This window comes from Oncorhynchus gorbuscha, linkage group LG09 (assembly GCF_021184085.1).
Source record: "Oncorhynchus gorbuscha isolate QuinsamMale2020 ecotype Even-year linkage group LG09, OgorEven_v1.0, whole genome shotgun sequence".
Taxonomy (NCBI): domain Eukaryota; kingdom Metazoa; phylum Chordata; class Actinopteri; order Salmoniformes; family Salmonidae; genus Oncorhynchus; species Oncorhynchus gorbuscha.
Window position 1 is genome coordinate 30199852 of NC_060181.1, and position 14559 is coordinate 30214410.

General features: G+C 41.7%; 1 protein-coding gene and 1 long non-coding RNA gene across 3 annotated transcripts; one reads left to right on the forward strand and one right to left on the reverse strand.

The window, feature by feature from the left end:
- Window positions 1-4194: 4194 nt before the first annotated feature.
- LOC124043376 (stathmin-like) lies at window positions 4195-11400 on the reverse strand. 2 transcript variants are annotated; one of them, XM_046361945.1, is made up of 5 exons: window positions 11289-11400; window positions 9363-9409; window positions 8615-8787; window positions 5430-5621; window positions 4195-5168 (listed from the first exon to the last, which is right to left on the reverse strand). In XM_046361945.1, the coding sequence occupies exons 2-5, from the start codon at window positions 9379-9381 to the stop codon at window positions 5106-5108; spliced, it is 447 nt and encodes a 148-aa protein (XP_046217901.1). In that variant the 5' UTR covers window positions 9382-9409; window positions 11289-11400; the 3' UTR covers window positions 4195-5105. The 2 variants fall into 2 exon arrangements, with proteins under 2 accessions (XP_046217901.1, XP_046217902.1); XM_046361946.1 differs by lacking the exon at window positions 11289-11400 and adding an exon at window positions 10039-10168.
- Window positions 10076-12055, forward strand: LOC124043377. The gene is made up of 3 exons (XR_006840305.1): window positions 10076-10260; window positions 11708-11753; window positions 11869-12055. It is a non-coding gene; the product is annotated as an uncharacterized LOC124043377 (long non-coding RNA).
- Window positions 12056-14559: the final 2504 nt, after the last annotated feature.

The following is a 14559-nucleotide window of genomic DNA, read 5'->3' on the forward strand; positions in this document are numbered from 1 at the left end:
TTTGGATTTGTTTACCAAACGCGCTAACGAAAGGAGGTATTTGGACATAAAATCAATGATCTATCAATGATCAACAATCAATTTGACAGCTTGAAGAAATGTGAAAATAATAGGCGCAAATGTTACACAATCCAGGTGTGGAAAGCCCTTAGAGACTTACCCAGAAAGAATCACGGCTGTAATAGCTGCCAATGTTCATTCTACCATGTATTGACTCAGGGGCTGAATACTTATCTAATCTAGATAGTGTTTTATTTTTCATGAATGTTTTACAAATGTTCGATTTTTCCTTCCACTTTAACGTTAGAGTATTTTTGTGTAGATTGATGACAAAAAAATGACAATTAATTCAATTGTATCCCACTTTGTAAGAACAAAATGTGGAAAAAGTCAAGGGGTGTGAATACCTTCTGGAGGCACTGTAAATCCTATGAGTACCTTACCAAACAGCACCTCCAATTCTACTTAATGGTATTCTAACTATATTGTATCCACATACCTCTCCCAACCCTTTTTTGTTTGTACCTTATTTTTCCTCCACCCAGAGTGTGTTATCTGAATGTATAATTTGGGTGGTTCAAGCCCTGAATGCTGATTGGCTGAAAGCCGTGGTATATCAGACCATATACCATGGGTATGACAAAACATTTATTTTTACTGCTCTAATTACATTGATAACCAGGTTATAATAGCAATAAGGCACCTCGGGGGTTTGTGATATACTGTATGGCCAATATACCACGGCTAAGAGCTGTGTCCTAGCAGTGTCCTAAGAACAGCCCTTAGCCGTGGTATATTGGCCATATACCAAACCGCCTCGGGCCTTATTGCTTAATTATACAACGGGTGGGTCTAATCCTGAATGCTGATTGGTTAAAACCACATTCCAGTCAGTGTCTATTCCACAAGTTACCACTGGCAAAATCTATGATGTTAAAATGCCTATTTACTCTATTCCATCTGACTGCGCAATCCACTGTCTCATCAGCCTAGCATCGGCTTCTACCTGACCTATGGAGAGCATCAATATTGCAGTGTTTTCTTCAAGATCTGAGTGACGTTTCTGTATAGCTTGAAATACATGAACTATCCACCTGGGTGTACACCTGCTGCATACGGCCAACTAACCTCTGGACCAAGTGACCTTCACTTCAGTTAACGACTGCAGGGGTCAAACGGAACATGACACCATAGTTGAACAAACTTCTTGTAAACACTGACACATAGGGCCATCACGTTCACATAGACATTAGATTATTACCTTGAATCTTCCAGTTTACCACGTGGTCGAAAGGTAAAACCATGGGTTTGATTCATTTCTATAGAAACACTTTCACATAAGGCCTCATCAAGTCATATTATTGAAATTAGATTTTAGCTAGAATCTTGGCAGCCATCCAGGGATTAATTATATTTTTCCATTTCCTCAAATGAAAGTGCTCATAAATGGTGGATACATTTTTCTCCTATCTTCCAGACTTGTTAATATAGCCTTTGACAAAATGGTTGTTTGTTGATAAGGTGAGAGATGGATGTCTCAAAGGGAAAATTTGAGATTGATATAATGAAAGGAGAAGGTGAATATTTTAGATATCCTGAAAAGAGTGGAGATATGAGAAACTAGATAGTGCTGTTTCTTGAATTAAGTGAAACATTGCCACCTAGTGGTCTTACTATGCTACTTCCATGTTCAATATTCCTATGTGCTGTTTGTATTTTGCAGTCTGCACTCTTCATGATGGCCTCCGGACATTACTTCTGTGTGGCTTGAGATGCATGCTAAAACGCTGCATATCTGTCTACCATCCTAGGTCCCTTGCAGAAGAAATGTGAAGATTGTCTGTCAGCGGAACCACTGCTCCCCAAAATCTTCCAGAATGACTTACCATTGTTTGGAGTCAACCTGAGTGGATGATTGACAGCTAGTGACACGCAATATTAGATTATGTGTTCCTAGATATGACAGAAAATAAGTACTTTTTCTTCTGGATCCCTTGAGATATATGTGGCCACCTGCTCATCGAACATCGTATTCCAAAATCATGGGTATTAATATGGAGTTGGTCCCCCCTTTGCTGCTATAACAGCCTCCACTCTTCTGGGAAGGCTTTCCACTACATGTTGGAACATTGCTGCGGGGACTTGTTTGCATTCAGCCAGAAGAGCATTAGTGAGGTTGGGCACTGATGTTGGGCGATTAGGCCTGGCTCGCAGTCAGCGTTCCAATTCATCCCAAAGGTGTTCGATGTGGTTGATTGAGGTCAGTCAAGTTCTTCCACACCGATCGACAAACCATTTCTGTATGGACTTCGCTTTGTACACGGGGGGCCTTGTAATGCTGAAACAGGAAAGGCCCTTCCCAAACTGTTGCCACAAAGTTGGAAGCACAGAATCTTATAGAATGTCATTGTATGCTGTAGCGTTAAGATTTCCCTTCACTGGAACCAAACTTTACAATTGGCACTATGCATTGGAGCAGGTAGCGTTCTCCTGGTATCCGCCAAACGCAGATTAGTCCGTCGAACTGCCAGATTGGGAAGCGTGATTCGGCGGCGAGCTTTACACCACTCAGTAGACGCTTGGCATTGCGCATAGTGATCTTAGGCTTGTGTGCGGCTGTTCGGCCATGGAAACCCATTTCAACTAAAAGTTGTGCCGACATTGCTTCCAGAGGCAGTTTGGAACTCTGTAGTGAGTGTTCCAACCGAGGAGACAATTACCCGCTACGTGCTTCAACCCTCCCGTTCTGAGCTTGTGTGGCCTAGCACTTCACAGCTGAGCCTAGACGTTTCCACTTCACCATAACAGCACTTAGTTGATTGAGATTTCATTCCTGTGCACTCAGTTTTATATGCCTGTCAGCAACGGATGTGGTGGTAAATAGTGAAATCCACTCATTTGAAGGGTTGTCCACATACCCTAAACAAAAGTATCAATGCATCCCTAGCTGTGAACCTATCAACTCCCAACACGGAGAAGCCGCATTGCTCAAACTGATATTTATGGTTCCTTTGTTTCCATTCCATGCAGAGAACACTACTACGATAACGCTAGTGACATTTTATGCAACCAAATCTAAACGCTTTGGACCCGAGAGTCAAATGAAGCTAGGGCAGAATGCATGTGTTCCCAGCAAATGCAGAAATCAATTCTCATTCTATGGTGGGAAAAGTACCCAGTCATCATACTTGAAAGGTAAAAGATCCCTTAATTGAAAATGACTCAAGTGAACACCACCCAGTAAAATACTTCAGTAAGTCTGGAAGTATTTGGTTATAAATATACTTCAGTATCAAGAGTAAAAAATATTTTTAAATTCCTTATACTAGGTAAACCAAACTGCATGACTGTTTAAATGTTTTAATTTAGATTGCCAAAATACATTTACAAATTAAACATGTTTAGTGAGTCTGCCAAATCAGAGGCAGTAAGGATGAACAGGGATGTTCTCTTGATAAGTGTGAATTTGACCATTTCTGTCCTTTTAAGCTTTCAAAATGTAATGAGTACTTTTGGGTGTCAGGGAAAATTGAGTAAAAAGTACACCTCTTTAGGAATGTAATGGAGTAAGTTGTCAAATATAAAGTACAGCTACACAAACGTTTACATTACACCCCTGCTCAGTTTAGAAAGTAAATTCTTCCAGTTTATTTTCCTTTGTCTGAAAGACAGAACAAAACAAAAAAAAGTGACTGTCCAGCACCTTCTCACCTCCCAAACCCCACTAGATGGCACGTGGAGTAGAAAACCACACTAATTGACAAGACATCAGAAGCGTCAAGAGTAGCGTAAAGCTAGGCCCATGTGTGTATTTACATTGTCAAAGATTAAACCCAAAATCCTTCCTTGACCTCTTGGTCATGTTAAAATGGCACAAAGGTCCAAGGCACTACATCTCAGTGCAAGAGGCTTCACTACAGTCCCTGGTTCAAATCCAAGCAGAAGCAGTCGCATAGGGCGGTGCACAATTGGCCAAGCAGCATCTGGGTTTGGCAGTCATTGTAAATAAGTTTCTTACCCGAATTGCCTAGTCAAAAATAAACCTTAGCCTGGAATCTAAACAGAAGTATGGATTCCAGGACAACTAGATCCACAGAATGCAATAATGTGTTCCAGCTATGCATCAAAGGATGGGGTTCAAACGGCAGAAATATGAAGCAGCACATGTATCAATAAAGCACACATGGAAAGGGGTTTGACAATTGTATTTATTGTTTAGTACAACCGTTAACTCAACTAGTAACATTATCTATTGAGATGCCAAATTGCATTCCATGTGTAGGCCGTCTTCCAGTAACATCAGATACACAAGCCTGGGGAACAAAACTTAATTCATGGACCTACAACAGCAGAGGCATATGCTTTGAGACAAAACCCCACTTTACATAAGCAAAAAAAAAACTGCAGTGGCAGAGATTAGACTTGGGGTGAGTTGAATGGCACCCTATTCAGAACACTACTTTTGGGTAGTAGATTAGGATCAGGATGCCACCGAAAAAGACTAGCAGTTCTCTGAATAGTAAAATATGCCATACAACACCTGCTGTGAAAAATGTGAAATCAATCAACATGTTACCAACACAGATCAACAACCATCGATCAATAACTATTATTAGCCAGGTGTAACAGAGACAAGATTCCAAAACGGCACTATGGAAGAGATCATGTTAAGGACCTATGCATAGAGACATGCTTCCTTGAAGTACATATAGTGCCAATTTTCATTAGGTCCGAAGATGCAATGACAAAAGCTAAATAGCCAAAGAAATAGTCTGTATGAAATGGTCACTAGCGGTCAAACCCCTACCTCCTCAATTTCTCTAAGGACTTTGGCTCCTCTCCAATGCATTTTGAAAGGAATTGACAGCTAGTAACTTAGACATCCATGTAATAGAAGAAACAAGGGAACAAAAATAGCCACATGTAAAGCTATTGCAAGTACACTTATAGCAGGAGAGTAATTGAATTCACAAACAGGGAGAACTTTATTTTCTTCAAAAAGGTAGGTGGCAGTGAAGACAAAAATACTGGCCATTAACTAAATATAAATCAATCTTTGGATATGTAAAAAACCCTCTAGTATACAATCCCCAATAGACAGATATTCAGTTCTCGGCACCGCCCTCTTTGGTTTCCTTCTTGGCCCGCACCTCTTCCAGTTTCTTGTCCTGAGAAGAAATAGAAGTTCAAAACAGTGGCATTATCCTTCAAAACGTTTAAACAGACCGTACAAAGTTTGGCTTGTGTCAGCGACGACAACATGCATTCATATTTTCCATCAACAATTTGTCATTGTTGACCAGTGACTTGTGTTAACTGTTGGTGAGAAATCAAAATGTTGATAACTTCTGAGGTCTCCCAACTCTGAACTCACTTGCAGAGATAAGTGATCAAGTCCTCTTGTAAACAATAGCAAGAGGCCAACATACCTTCTCCTTGAACTTCTCGCTCATGGCTGCCTGAAGGGCCTCCTTGTTCTCTTTGTTGGCTTCCATCTTCTGGTTAAGCTTCTCCTCAGCTATCTTGCTGAAGTTGTTGTTCTCCTCCATGGCTTTCCTTTGCACCTCCTTCTCATGCTCCCTCTTCTCAGCTAGGTGCTTCAGAACCTCTGCTTCATGGGACTGGAGGATGGCGCAAGGGAGAGAGGAGTTTGATTGACACCCAACAAAACATTTGACTACTGCAATACTGTAGAGCTGTAGAGCTGGTTCCCACCAAAAGGTGGGAACCAGGCCGAATACAGCCCAAGTTCAGAGTAAATAAAGTTGAGGCTGGACATGACTCAAAAACAGCACCAAGTGATATTCATTTGGGACATTTGTTCCAAAGTATTACAACTCTAAAACGTAATCCTATACAAATATAAGCAAGGATTAGGTTTAGTCAAATATCAGTTTGGGCTTGTCGGTCAATTTGCAGTCTACAAATTGTGTAATTATGTTCTGGGCACAGACTAGCCACTCAAAACAACCCTCAGCTGAATCTAGTTAATCTCAGGCATAGAGGCATGTAATGCATGATAGCAAAATGTTAACATGTATCCACACTAGCTCCATCTATCCTGCTCAAAAAAAATAAAGGGAACACTTAAACAATGTAACTCCAAGTCAATCACACTGTGAAATCAAACTGTCCACTTAGGAAGCAACATTGACATTTCACATGCTGTTGTGCAAATGGAATAGACAACAGGTGGAAATTATAGGCAATTAGCAAGACACCCCCAATAAAGGAGTGGTTCTGCAGGTGGTGACCACAGACCACTTCTCAGTTCCTATGCTTCCTGGCTGAGGTTTGTCACTTGAATGCTGGCAGTGCTTTCACTCTAGTGGTAGCATGAGACAGAGTCTACAACCCACACAAGTGGCTCAGGTAGTGCAGCTCATGCAGGATGGCACATCAATGAGAGCTGTGGCAAGAAGGTTTGCCGTGTCTGTCAGCGTAGTGTCCAGAGCATGGAGGCGCTACCAGGAGACAGGCCAGTACATCTCCTTGACGTGAAGGCCAACAACCCAGCAGCAGGACCACTACTTCCGCCTTTGTGCAAGGAGGAGCACTGCCAGAGCCCTGCAAAATTACCTCCAGCAGGCCACAAATGTGCATGCGTCTGCTCAAACGGTCAGAAACAGACTCCATGAGGGTGGTATGAGGGCCCGACGTCCACAGGTGGGGTTTTACTTACAGCCCAACACCGTGCAGGACATTTGACATTTGCCAGAGAAAACCAAGATTGGCAAATTCACCACTGGCACTCCGTGCTCGTCACAGAAGAAAGCAAGTTCACACTCAGCACGTGTCAGAGTCTGGAGACGCCGTGGAGAATGTTCTGCTGCCTGCAACATCCTCCAGCATGACCGGTTTGGCTGTGGGTCAGTCATGGTGTGGGGTGGCGCACATCCCTCCATGTGCTCGCCAGAGGTAGCCTGACTGCAATTAGGTACCGAGATGAGATCCTCAGACCCCTTGTGAGACCATATGCTGGTGCGGTTGGCCCTGGGTTCCTCCTAATGAAAGACAATGCTAGACCTCATGTGGCTGGAGTGTCAGCAGTTCCTGCAAGAGGAAGGCATTGATGCTATGGACTGGCCAGCCCGTTCCCCAGACCTGAAGCCAATTGAGCACATCATGTCTCGCTCCAGCCAACACTGTCCAGGAGTTGGCAGATGCTTTAGTCCAGGTCTGGGAGGAGATCCCTCAGGAGACCATCCGCCACATCAGGAGCATGCCCAGGCGTTGTAGGGAGGTCATACAGGCACGTGGAGGCCACACACTACGGAGCCTCATTTTGACTTGTTTTAAGGACATTACAGCAAAGTTGGATCAGCCCGTGGTGTGGTTTTCCACTAATATTGAGTGTGACACCAAATCCAGACCTCCATGGGTTGATAAATTTGATTTCCATTGATAATTTGTGTGATTTGTTGTCAGCACATTCAACTATGTAAAGAAATAAGCATTTAAGAATATTTAATTCAGATCTACATTATTTTATTTTAGTGTTCCCTTTATTTTTTTGAGCAGTGTATATATAAACATTTTAAAGGTAGTTACATTTCAGGATAGTCATATTTATTGGGATCCAAACAGGATATAATTTAGCAATATATTGTATTGATACAACTATTTGTACACTAGTTGGTGGTACCAAAAGTACAGTATTTTTTGTTCATTCGCTCGTTTCCTTTTTTCTTTTTTTTTAACAGGGAGACAGCACTTTATTTCCATGACTGATGAAAACTCAGTGGCTCAGTCTTGTCAATCTGCAGCAGACATATGGTGAACAGTAAGTCTGGAATATTGAAACAACCAGTAAAACATGTAGCAGCTTGTTTTGGTCCTCCAATAACCAGTATCTGCGTTAAAAATCATAATCTGTCAACCTCTAGAGACATCACTACAGACTGATTTGATACTGGGCACCATCACAACCAGCCATGATCAGGAGTCCCATAGGGCAGTGTACAATCAGCCCAGCGTCATCCGGGTTAGGGGGAGGGTTCGGCCGTCATTGTAAAATAAGCATTTGTTCCTAACGTAACATTCCTAATTAAAAAAGTAGTATACTGCTCAATTCAATTTGTGACAAGTCTATTAGCCAATATATGTTACAATAGTATCTAAGTGATTTGTTTTTTTGCAACAGCAAACTAATATTGAAAAACTGCATGTGAGCAAAACAAGTGCAACTAGCCAAGAAACACAGACAAAGTCACACTTCAGTAGCCTCACAGGTCAAGTCAACCAACTTCTATATTTGGGCTTGAAAAACTTTGCAAATTGTGTGACCACCCAACATGGCTGGTAAATAACATTCTTAACCATCAAAGCCAAAACATACCAGTGTAAATTTTACACCTTAATGTCATGATAATATCCTATTGTCAGACCCCTTGCTATTCCCACACCTAGCAAATACATTCTCCAAATTGTGTCAGTCAAGGCTAGGATTTCACCCCCCAAATATGTTTTTAGATAACAATATACACCCTTATTCATGGGTGAGGGTAGGTGACCTTTTTTCTGAACAAGTTTTACCTTGTGGACCCCTTTTGGCTCAAGAGCACACCCATAAGCAAAACCTCAGTCTAGCATCTTTAACTGGAGCACAATCTACCTTCCTCCTTTCCTCTGCAGCCTCCAGTTTCCTCTGGATCTCCTCCAGAGACAGGTCCTTCTTCTTGGGGGGAGACAGAGGGAACTCCCCCTTGGCGTCTGGAGTTGGAGTGCCCAGGATCACCTCAAATGCCTGGCCAGATGCACGTTTGTCAATCTCCTTAACCTGAATATCTATGAATGGACAAATTACACATGTTATTAAATCAAAGTTCATTGGTGGGCCACAGAGATGCAATGAATTGCATGTGTTGCAACAGTGCAATAACTAATATGCACATAATCCAAAAATCAGAAGCAGCAATGCCAGAGTACAGAAAATATATAAGTGTGTATAGCCAGCATATGACTAGAAACTGTACATCAGCCATAGTTATATAATGAGCCATGATTAGAAAGCAGTATACACAAATGACCTCCAGATGAGGAATACATGCAGGCTGACAGAGATAAGGGAATGGGGCACTTGTTTGGTAAAACTGAAAAACTTCCAAATGAGGGAGGGGACAAGAAAGTGAACATTACAGGGAGAAAGGGTAGAGAGAAGGACACTGTGTGGACATTGAATTAGGGTTCCCCCATGTCCAAAAAACACTGCATCTCCTGTCACCTAGACTGCTGGGAAGAGATGTGACTGGTCAAAACAATAGTGGAAGCGCATCATTAGACTGGCCTCCACTTGGCCATTTCTTTCAGATGGAGAGGGGTGAGAAACAACTCATTTCACAACTTTCAAAATCACAACTTACCTCCGCAGGAGGCCGCCATTTCAGCAGTGGACAGCAAGTCAGTGTACCTGGAAGAAAATTCAGTCACATTTACTTACAGCCCTTTTAACATTAGCAGTTGTCAGTGCCTTTACAGTAACCCAGCCTTAACCCCAACAACCAAGCCTGCCAACACTTGCTATTGCATTAGTAAGTCCTTGAACATGAAGAACCACACTCCCAAGGACTGGATGAAAACTCCATCTCATCTTTACAAGGTGCTGAATAACAGCACTAGCACCCTCTAGTGGGATAGAAACACAACTGACTGTGTTTAGGTGGAAGACCGACGAAACAGCAGGGTAAAGCAAAACAAGGTCCACTCAGTGGCGACATCCTTCGGTCATGTTCAACAACGACCAAGCAACACCCTATTAATGTAGCCTATTTTAAAAAGCTGTCTGGAATTAATTCACAGCTAAATAACTACATGGCACATTAAACTACATTAGCCACATGCAATCAAAATACTGTAGATTGGCCCTTTCAATGCCCAGCTACAGCGTCTCAGTGCCATTCTGTTGCATGGATACTCTGAACTAACAGGCCATGGTTAGAACAAAACGGCTAGAGCTTTCCGAAATTGCAGGGTATTGAAAATGCGATTGGGAATCTGTAGAGATTTGGCAGCTATAACCTACAGACGAAGCCAACAAACCTAATCAATGAATATTCAAGCAGCTGCAACACAAGCTGCAATGGTGCACATAGCGAACCATCTATAAACCACAGGGGGACAAAGAAAAGAAAAAAGTTCCAACTGCCGCAAATTCGAGAGCACGCCCAACTGCAACAAGAATGCGAATCGCGGCATACATTTGCATGTACAGGAATTTGACTGAAATGGTGCTACTAAAAGACGACAGACAATGATTCTGAGGTGTGTAAACAGATCACGATAAATTGGGAGGGACACCTGCAATCAAAAGCGGTTGTCTTGAGGTTGACAAATAATAGGTAACGTTTCAGGGTCAACACAAAACTGTCGTATAGCTTCCAAAATATCAATTAATGGCTATTTTGTTTGATTGCAATGAACGTCAATGAGACGAGTTACAAACAAAGAAGAGCGCGTGTTCAAGGCAGCTCCGCCCGTTTAGCTATTCGCATGCTGCCCCTCACCACACCAAGTGCATAACGTTAAGTAAAAATAAAAAAGGAAGGCTAGAACAGTCAACGAGAAATCATTTAAACGTCAATAAAGCTGATAATTGTTTATGGCGACTAGACGCTTCAAATACCGATGGTAGCGTTCATTTTGCAAAGCACCCTGCAAACAAAATGTTTAAAAAGTAGTTAATGAAGCGCATCAGTTGATGGCTGACCAAAGTAGAAAAAGAGGTACTTTAAAGACAAAGTGAAGTGTATATTATTTCTGTAAATTCATGACTTTACTAGCAACGTCGTGTAGTCAATAAAATAATTTGCGTCAGACTAGCAAGTGTGCATCCCTAACCAGCAAGTAAAAACAAGTGTCAAGACAAACACTCATTTGGTCAACGACAACTATAACGTTAATCACCGTCTGAAGCTGAACAGGTTAAATATGGTTAACGTTACTGTGGAACAACAAGTCACCCACCATTAGATCAATGTTCTTTTTACAATTGCATACATTTTTCACCAATGCATCAATGAAAGACATGAAGTTACCAATGTCTGAGCAACAACCTTTAACGTTGACTAGTTACTGTAGATTGGTTGCTAGTTAACGTTAAAACAAATGTATATTTTTTTAACGATTTCGTTTAGCCAAGATTGAAGCTGAGGTAACACATTCTATCGCCACTTGACAAATAAAATGCTTACGGTAAAACCAGTACCATCATAAATCAGGCAAGATTACCTACAATTACAATCTTTAAGTCATATTTTTGGTACGGATAACGTTAGCTATATTACACCCACCTTAATAAACAGTGAAACAAAATGTTCCTTAACAGCCAGACTTTAACCGCGAATTCTATGCTCGAGCATGGCCAGTTCGCGCATAAAAAGCCCCAAATGTGTGTCGTCAAAGCCAATTCTACAATTCTATTGGCTGTTTCTTACTCTCTCCGCACTCCTGGTAGTTGTAGTTTTAGTGCTTTCTAGATGTCAACACAGACAGACGAGAATCCTCCAATCATTTCAGTTACTTTGGTAATGAACTTTGAATGAACATATAATTTGATTGTTTCAATTTAATTGATTAAAAAATATGGGTATTTTGGGGAAGAAATGTCAAAAGTGTGTCTTTGACCTACATCAGTCAGTCAGCCCTTGAATGAAGTGTGTGATGATTCAGGGTGTGCGCCATTACATAAGTCTTCATTGTTTAACTCCAGCTAACCAGATGCGTGTTCTCCACCGGGCGCTCTAGAGGACTGTAGGGTAGCTATACAATTTATTAACGTTTTGATCACGTTGTCTGCACTATTTTATTTTTTTGCAGCATTCCTCCATAGTCATGACTGTCATTGTGTCCTACTTTGTTTTTATCACACAGAGATATAAAGGATCCATGGAATGACCCATATTTCCTCCAGAGCCAGAAAGCTGCAGTCATACATCATTTACCAACCATTTGTCTGACGTCAGAGGACTTGCGAGGACTACACCCCCAATCCTGAAAGAAGTCAGCTTCTGTCTGTTTGTTTTTAACTAATTAATTAAAAATAAAAAGCTGAAATGTCTTGAGTCAATAAGTATTCAATCACTTTGTTATGGCAAGGCTAAATAAGTTCAGGAGTGCAAATTTGACTAACAAATCAAGTAAGTTGCATGGACTGACTCTGTCTGCAATAATAGCGTTTAACATGATTTTTGAATGACTACCTCATCTCTGTACCCCAGACATAAAATGATCTGTAAGGTCCTTTAGTCATGCAGTGCATTTCTAACACAGATTCAACCACAAAGACCAGGGAGGTTTTCCAATGACTCACAAAAAGAGCACGTATTGGTACTGTAGATTGGTAAAAAGAAAGAAAGAAAAGCAGACATTGAACATCCCTTTGAGCATGGGGAAGTTATTAATTAAACTTTGGATGGTGTATCAATAAATCACATGAATGAGTACCACTATCCATATTTTCAAGCATTGAGGTGGCTGCATCATGTTTTTATGTTTTATTTATTTCACCTTTATTTAAACAGGTAGGCCAGTTGAGAACAAGTTCTCATTTGTAACTGCGACCTGGCTAAGATAAAGCAAAGCAGTTCGACACATACAACAACACAGAGTTATACATGGAATAAACAAACATACAGTCAATAATACAGTATGATATATACAGTGTGTGCAAATGAGGTAAGATAGGGGAGATAAGGCAATAAAATAGGCCATAGTGGCGAGGTAATTAGGATATAGCAAATAAACACTGGAGTGATAGATGTGCAGAATATGAATGTGCAAGTAGAGATACTGGGGTGCAAAGGAGCAAAATAAATACATAAATACAGTATGGGGATGAGGGAGTTGGATGGGCTATGTACAGGTGCAGTTATCAGTGAGCTGCTCTGACAGCTGGTGCTTGAAGTTAGTGAGGGAGAAGTGAGACACCAGCTTCAGCGATTTTTGCAGTTCGTTCCAGTCATTGGCAGAAGAGAACTGGATGAAAAGGCGGCCAAATGAAGATTTGGCTTTGGGGGTGAGCAGTGAAATATACTTGCTGGAGTACGTGCTGCGAGTGGGTGCTGCTATGGTGACCAGTGAACTGATATAAGGCGGGGCTTTGCCTAGCAAAGACTTGTAGATTACCTGGAGCCAGTGGGTTTGGCAACGAGTATGAAGCGAGGGCCAGCCAACGAGAGCGTACAGTGGTGGGTAGTATATGGGGCTTTGGTGACAAAACGGATGGCACTGTGATAGGCTGCCTCCAATTTGTTGAGTAGAGTGTTGGAGGCTATTTTGTAAATGACATTGCCGAAGTCGAGGATCGTTAGGATAGTCAGTTTTACGAGGGTATGTTTGGCAGCATGAGTGAAGGATGCTTTGTTGCGAAATAGGAAGCCGATTCTAAATTTAATTTTGGATTGGAGATGCTTAATGTGAGTCTGGAAGGAGAGTTTAAAGTCTAACTAGACACCTACAGTGAGGGAAAAAAGTATTTGATCTCCTGCTGATTTTGTACATTTGCCCACTGACAAAGAAATGATCAGTCTATAATTTTAATGGTAGGTTTATTTGAACAGTGAGAGACAGAACAACAACAACAAAAATTCAGAAAACGCATGTCAAAAATATTATAAATTGATTCGCATTTTAATGAGGGAAATAAGTATTTGAACCCCTCTCAATCAGAAAGATTTCTGGCTCCCAGGTGTCTTTTATACAGGTAACAAGCTGAGATGAGGAGCACACTCTTAAAGGGAGTGCTATTAATCTCAGTTTGTTACCTGTATAAAAGACACCTGTCCACAGAAGCAATCAATCAATCCGATTCCAAAATCTCCACCATGGCCAAGACCAAAGAGCTCTCCAAGGATGTCAGGGACAAGATTGTAGAACTACACAAGGCTGAAATGGGCTACAAGACCATCGCCAAGCAGCTTGGTGAGAAGGTGACAACAGTTGGTGCAATTATTTAAAAATGGAAGAAACACAAAAGAACGGACAATCTCCCTCGGCCTGGGGCTCCATGCAAGATCTCACCTCGTGGAGTTGCAATGATCATGAGAACGGTGAGGAATCAGCCCAGAACTACACTGGAGGATCTTGTCAATGATCTCAAGGCAGCTGGGACCATAGTCACCAAGAAAACAATTGGTAAAACACTGCGCCATGAAGGACTGGAATCCTGCAGCGCCCGCAAGGCCCCCCTGCTCAAGAAAGCACATATACATGCCCGTCAGAAGTTTGCCAATGAACATCTGAATGATTCAGAGGACAACTGGGTGAAAGTGTTGTGGTCAGATGAGACCAAAATGGAGCTCTTTGACATCAACTCAACTCGCCGTGTTTGGAGGAGAAGGAATGCTGCCTATGACCCCAAGGTACCATCCCCACCGTCAAACATGGAGGTGGAAACATTATGCTTTGGGGGTGTTTTTCTGCTAAGGGGACAGGACAACTACATGTACCAGGGACATGTACCGTAAAATCTTTGGTGAGAACCTCCTTCCCTCAGCCAGGGCATTGAATATGGGTCATGGATGGGTATTCCAGCATGACAATGACCCAAAACACACGGCCAAG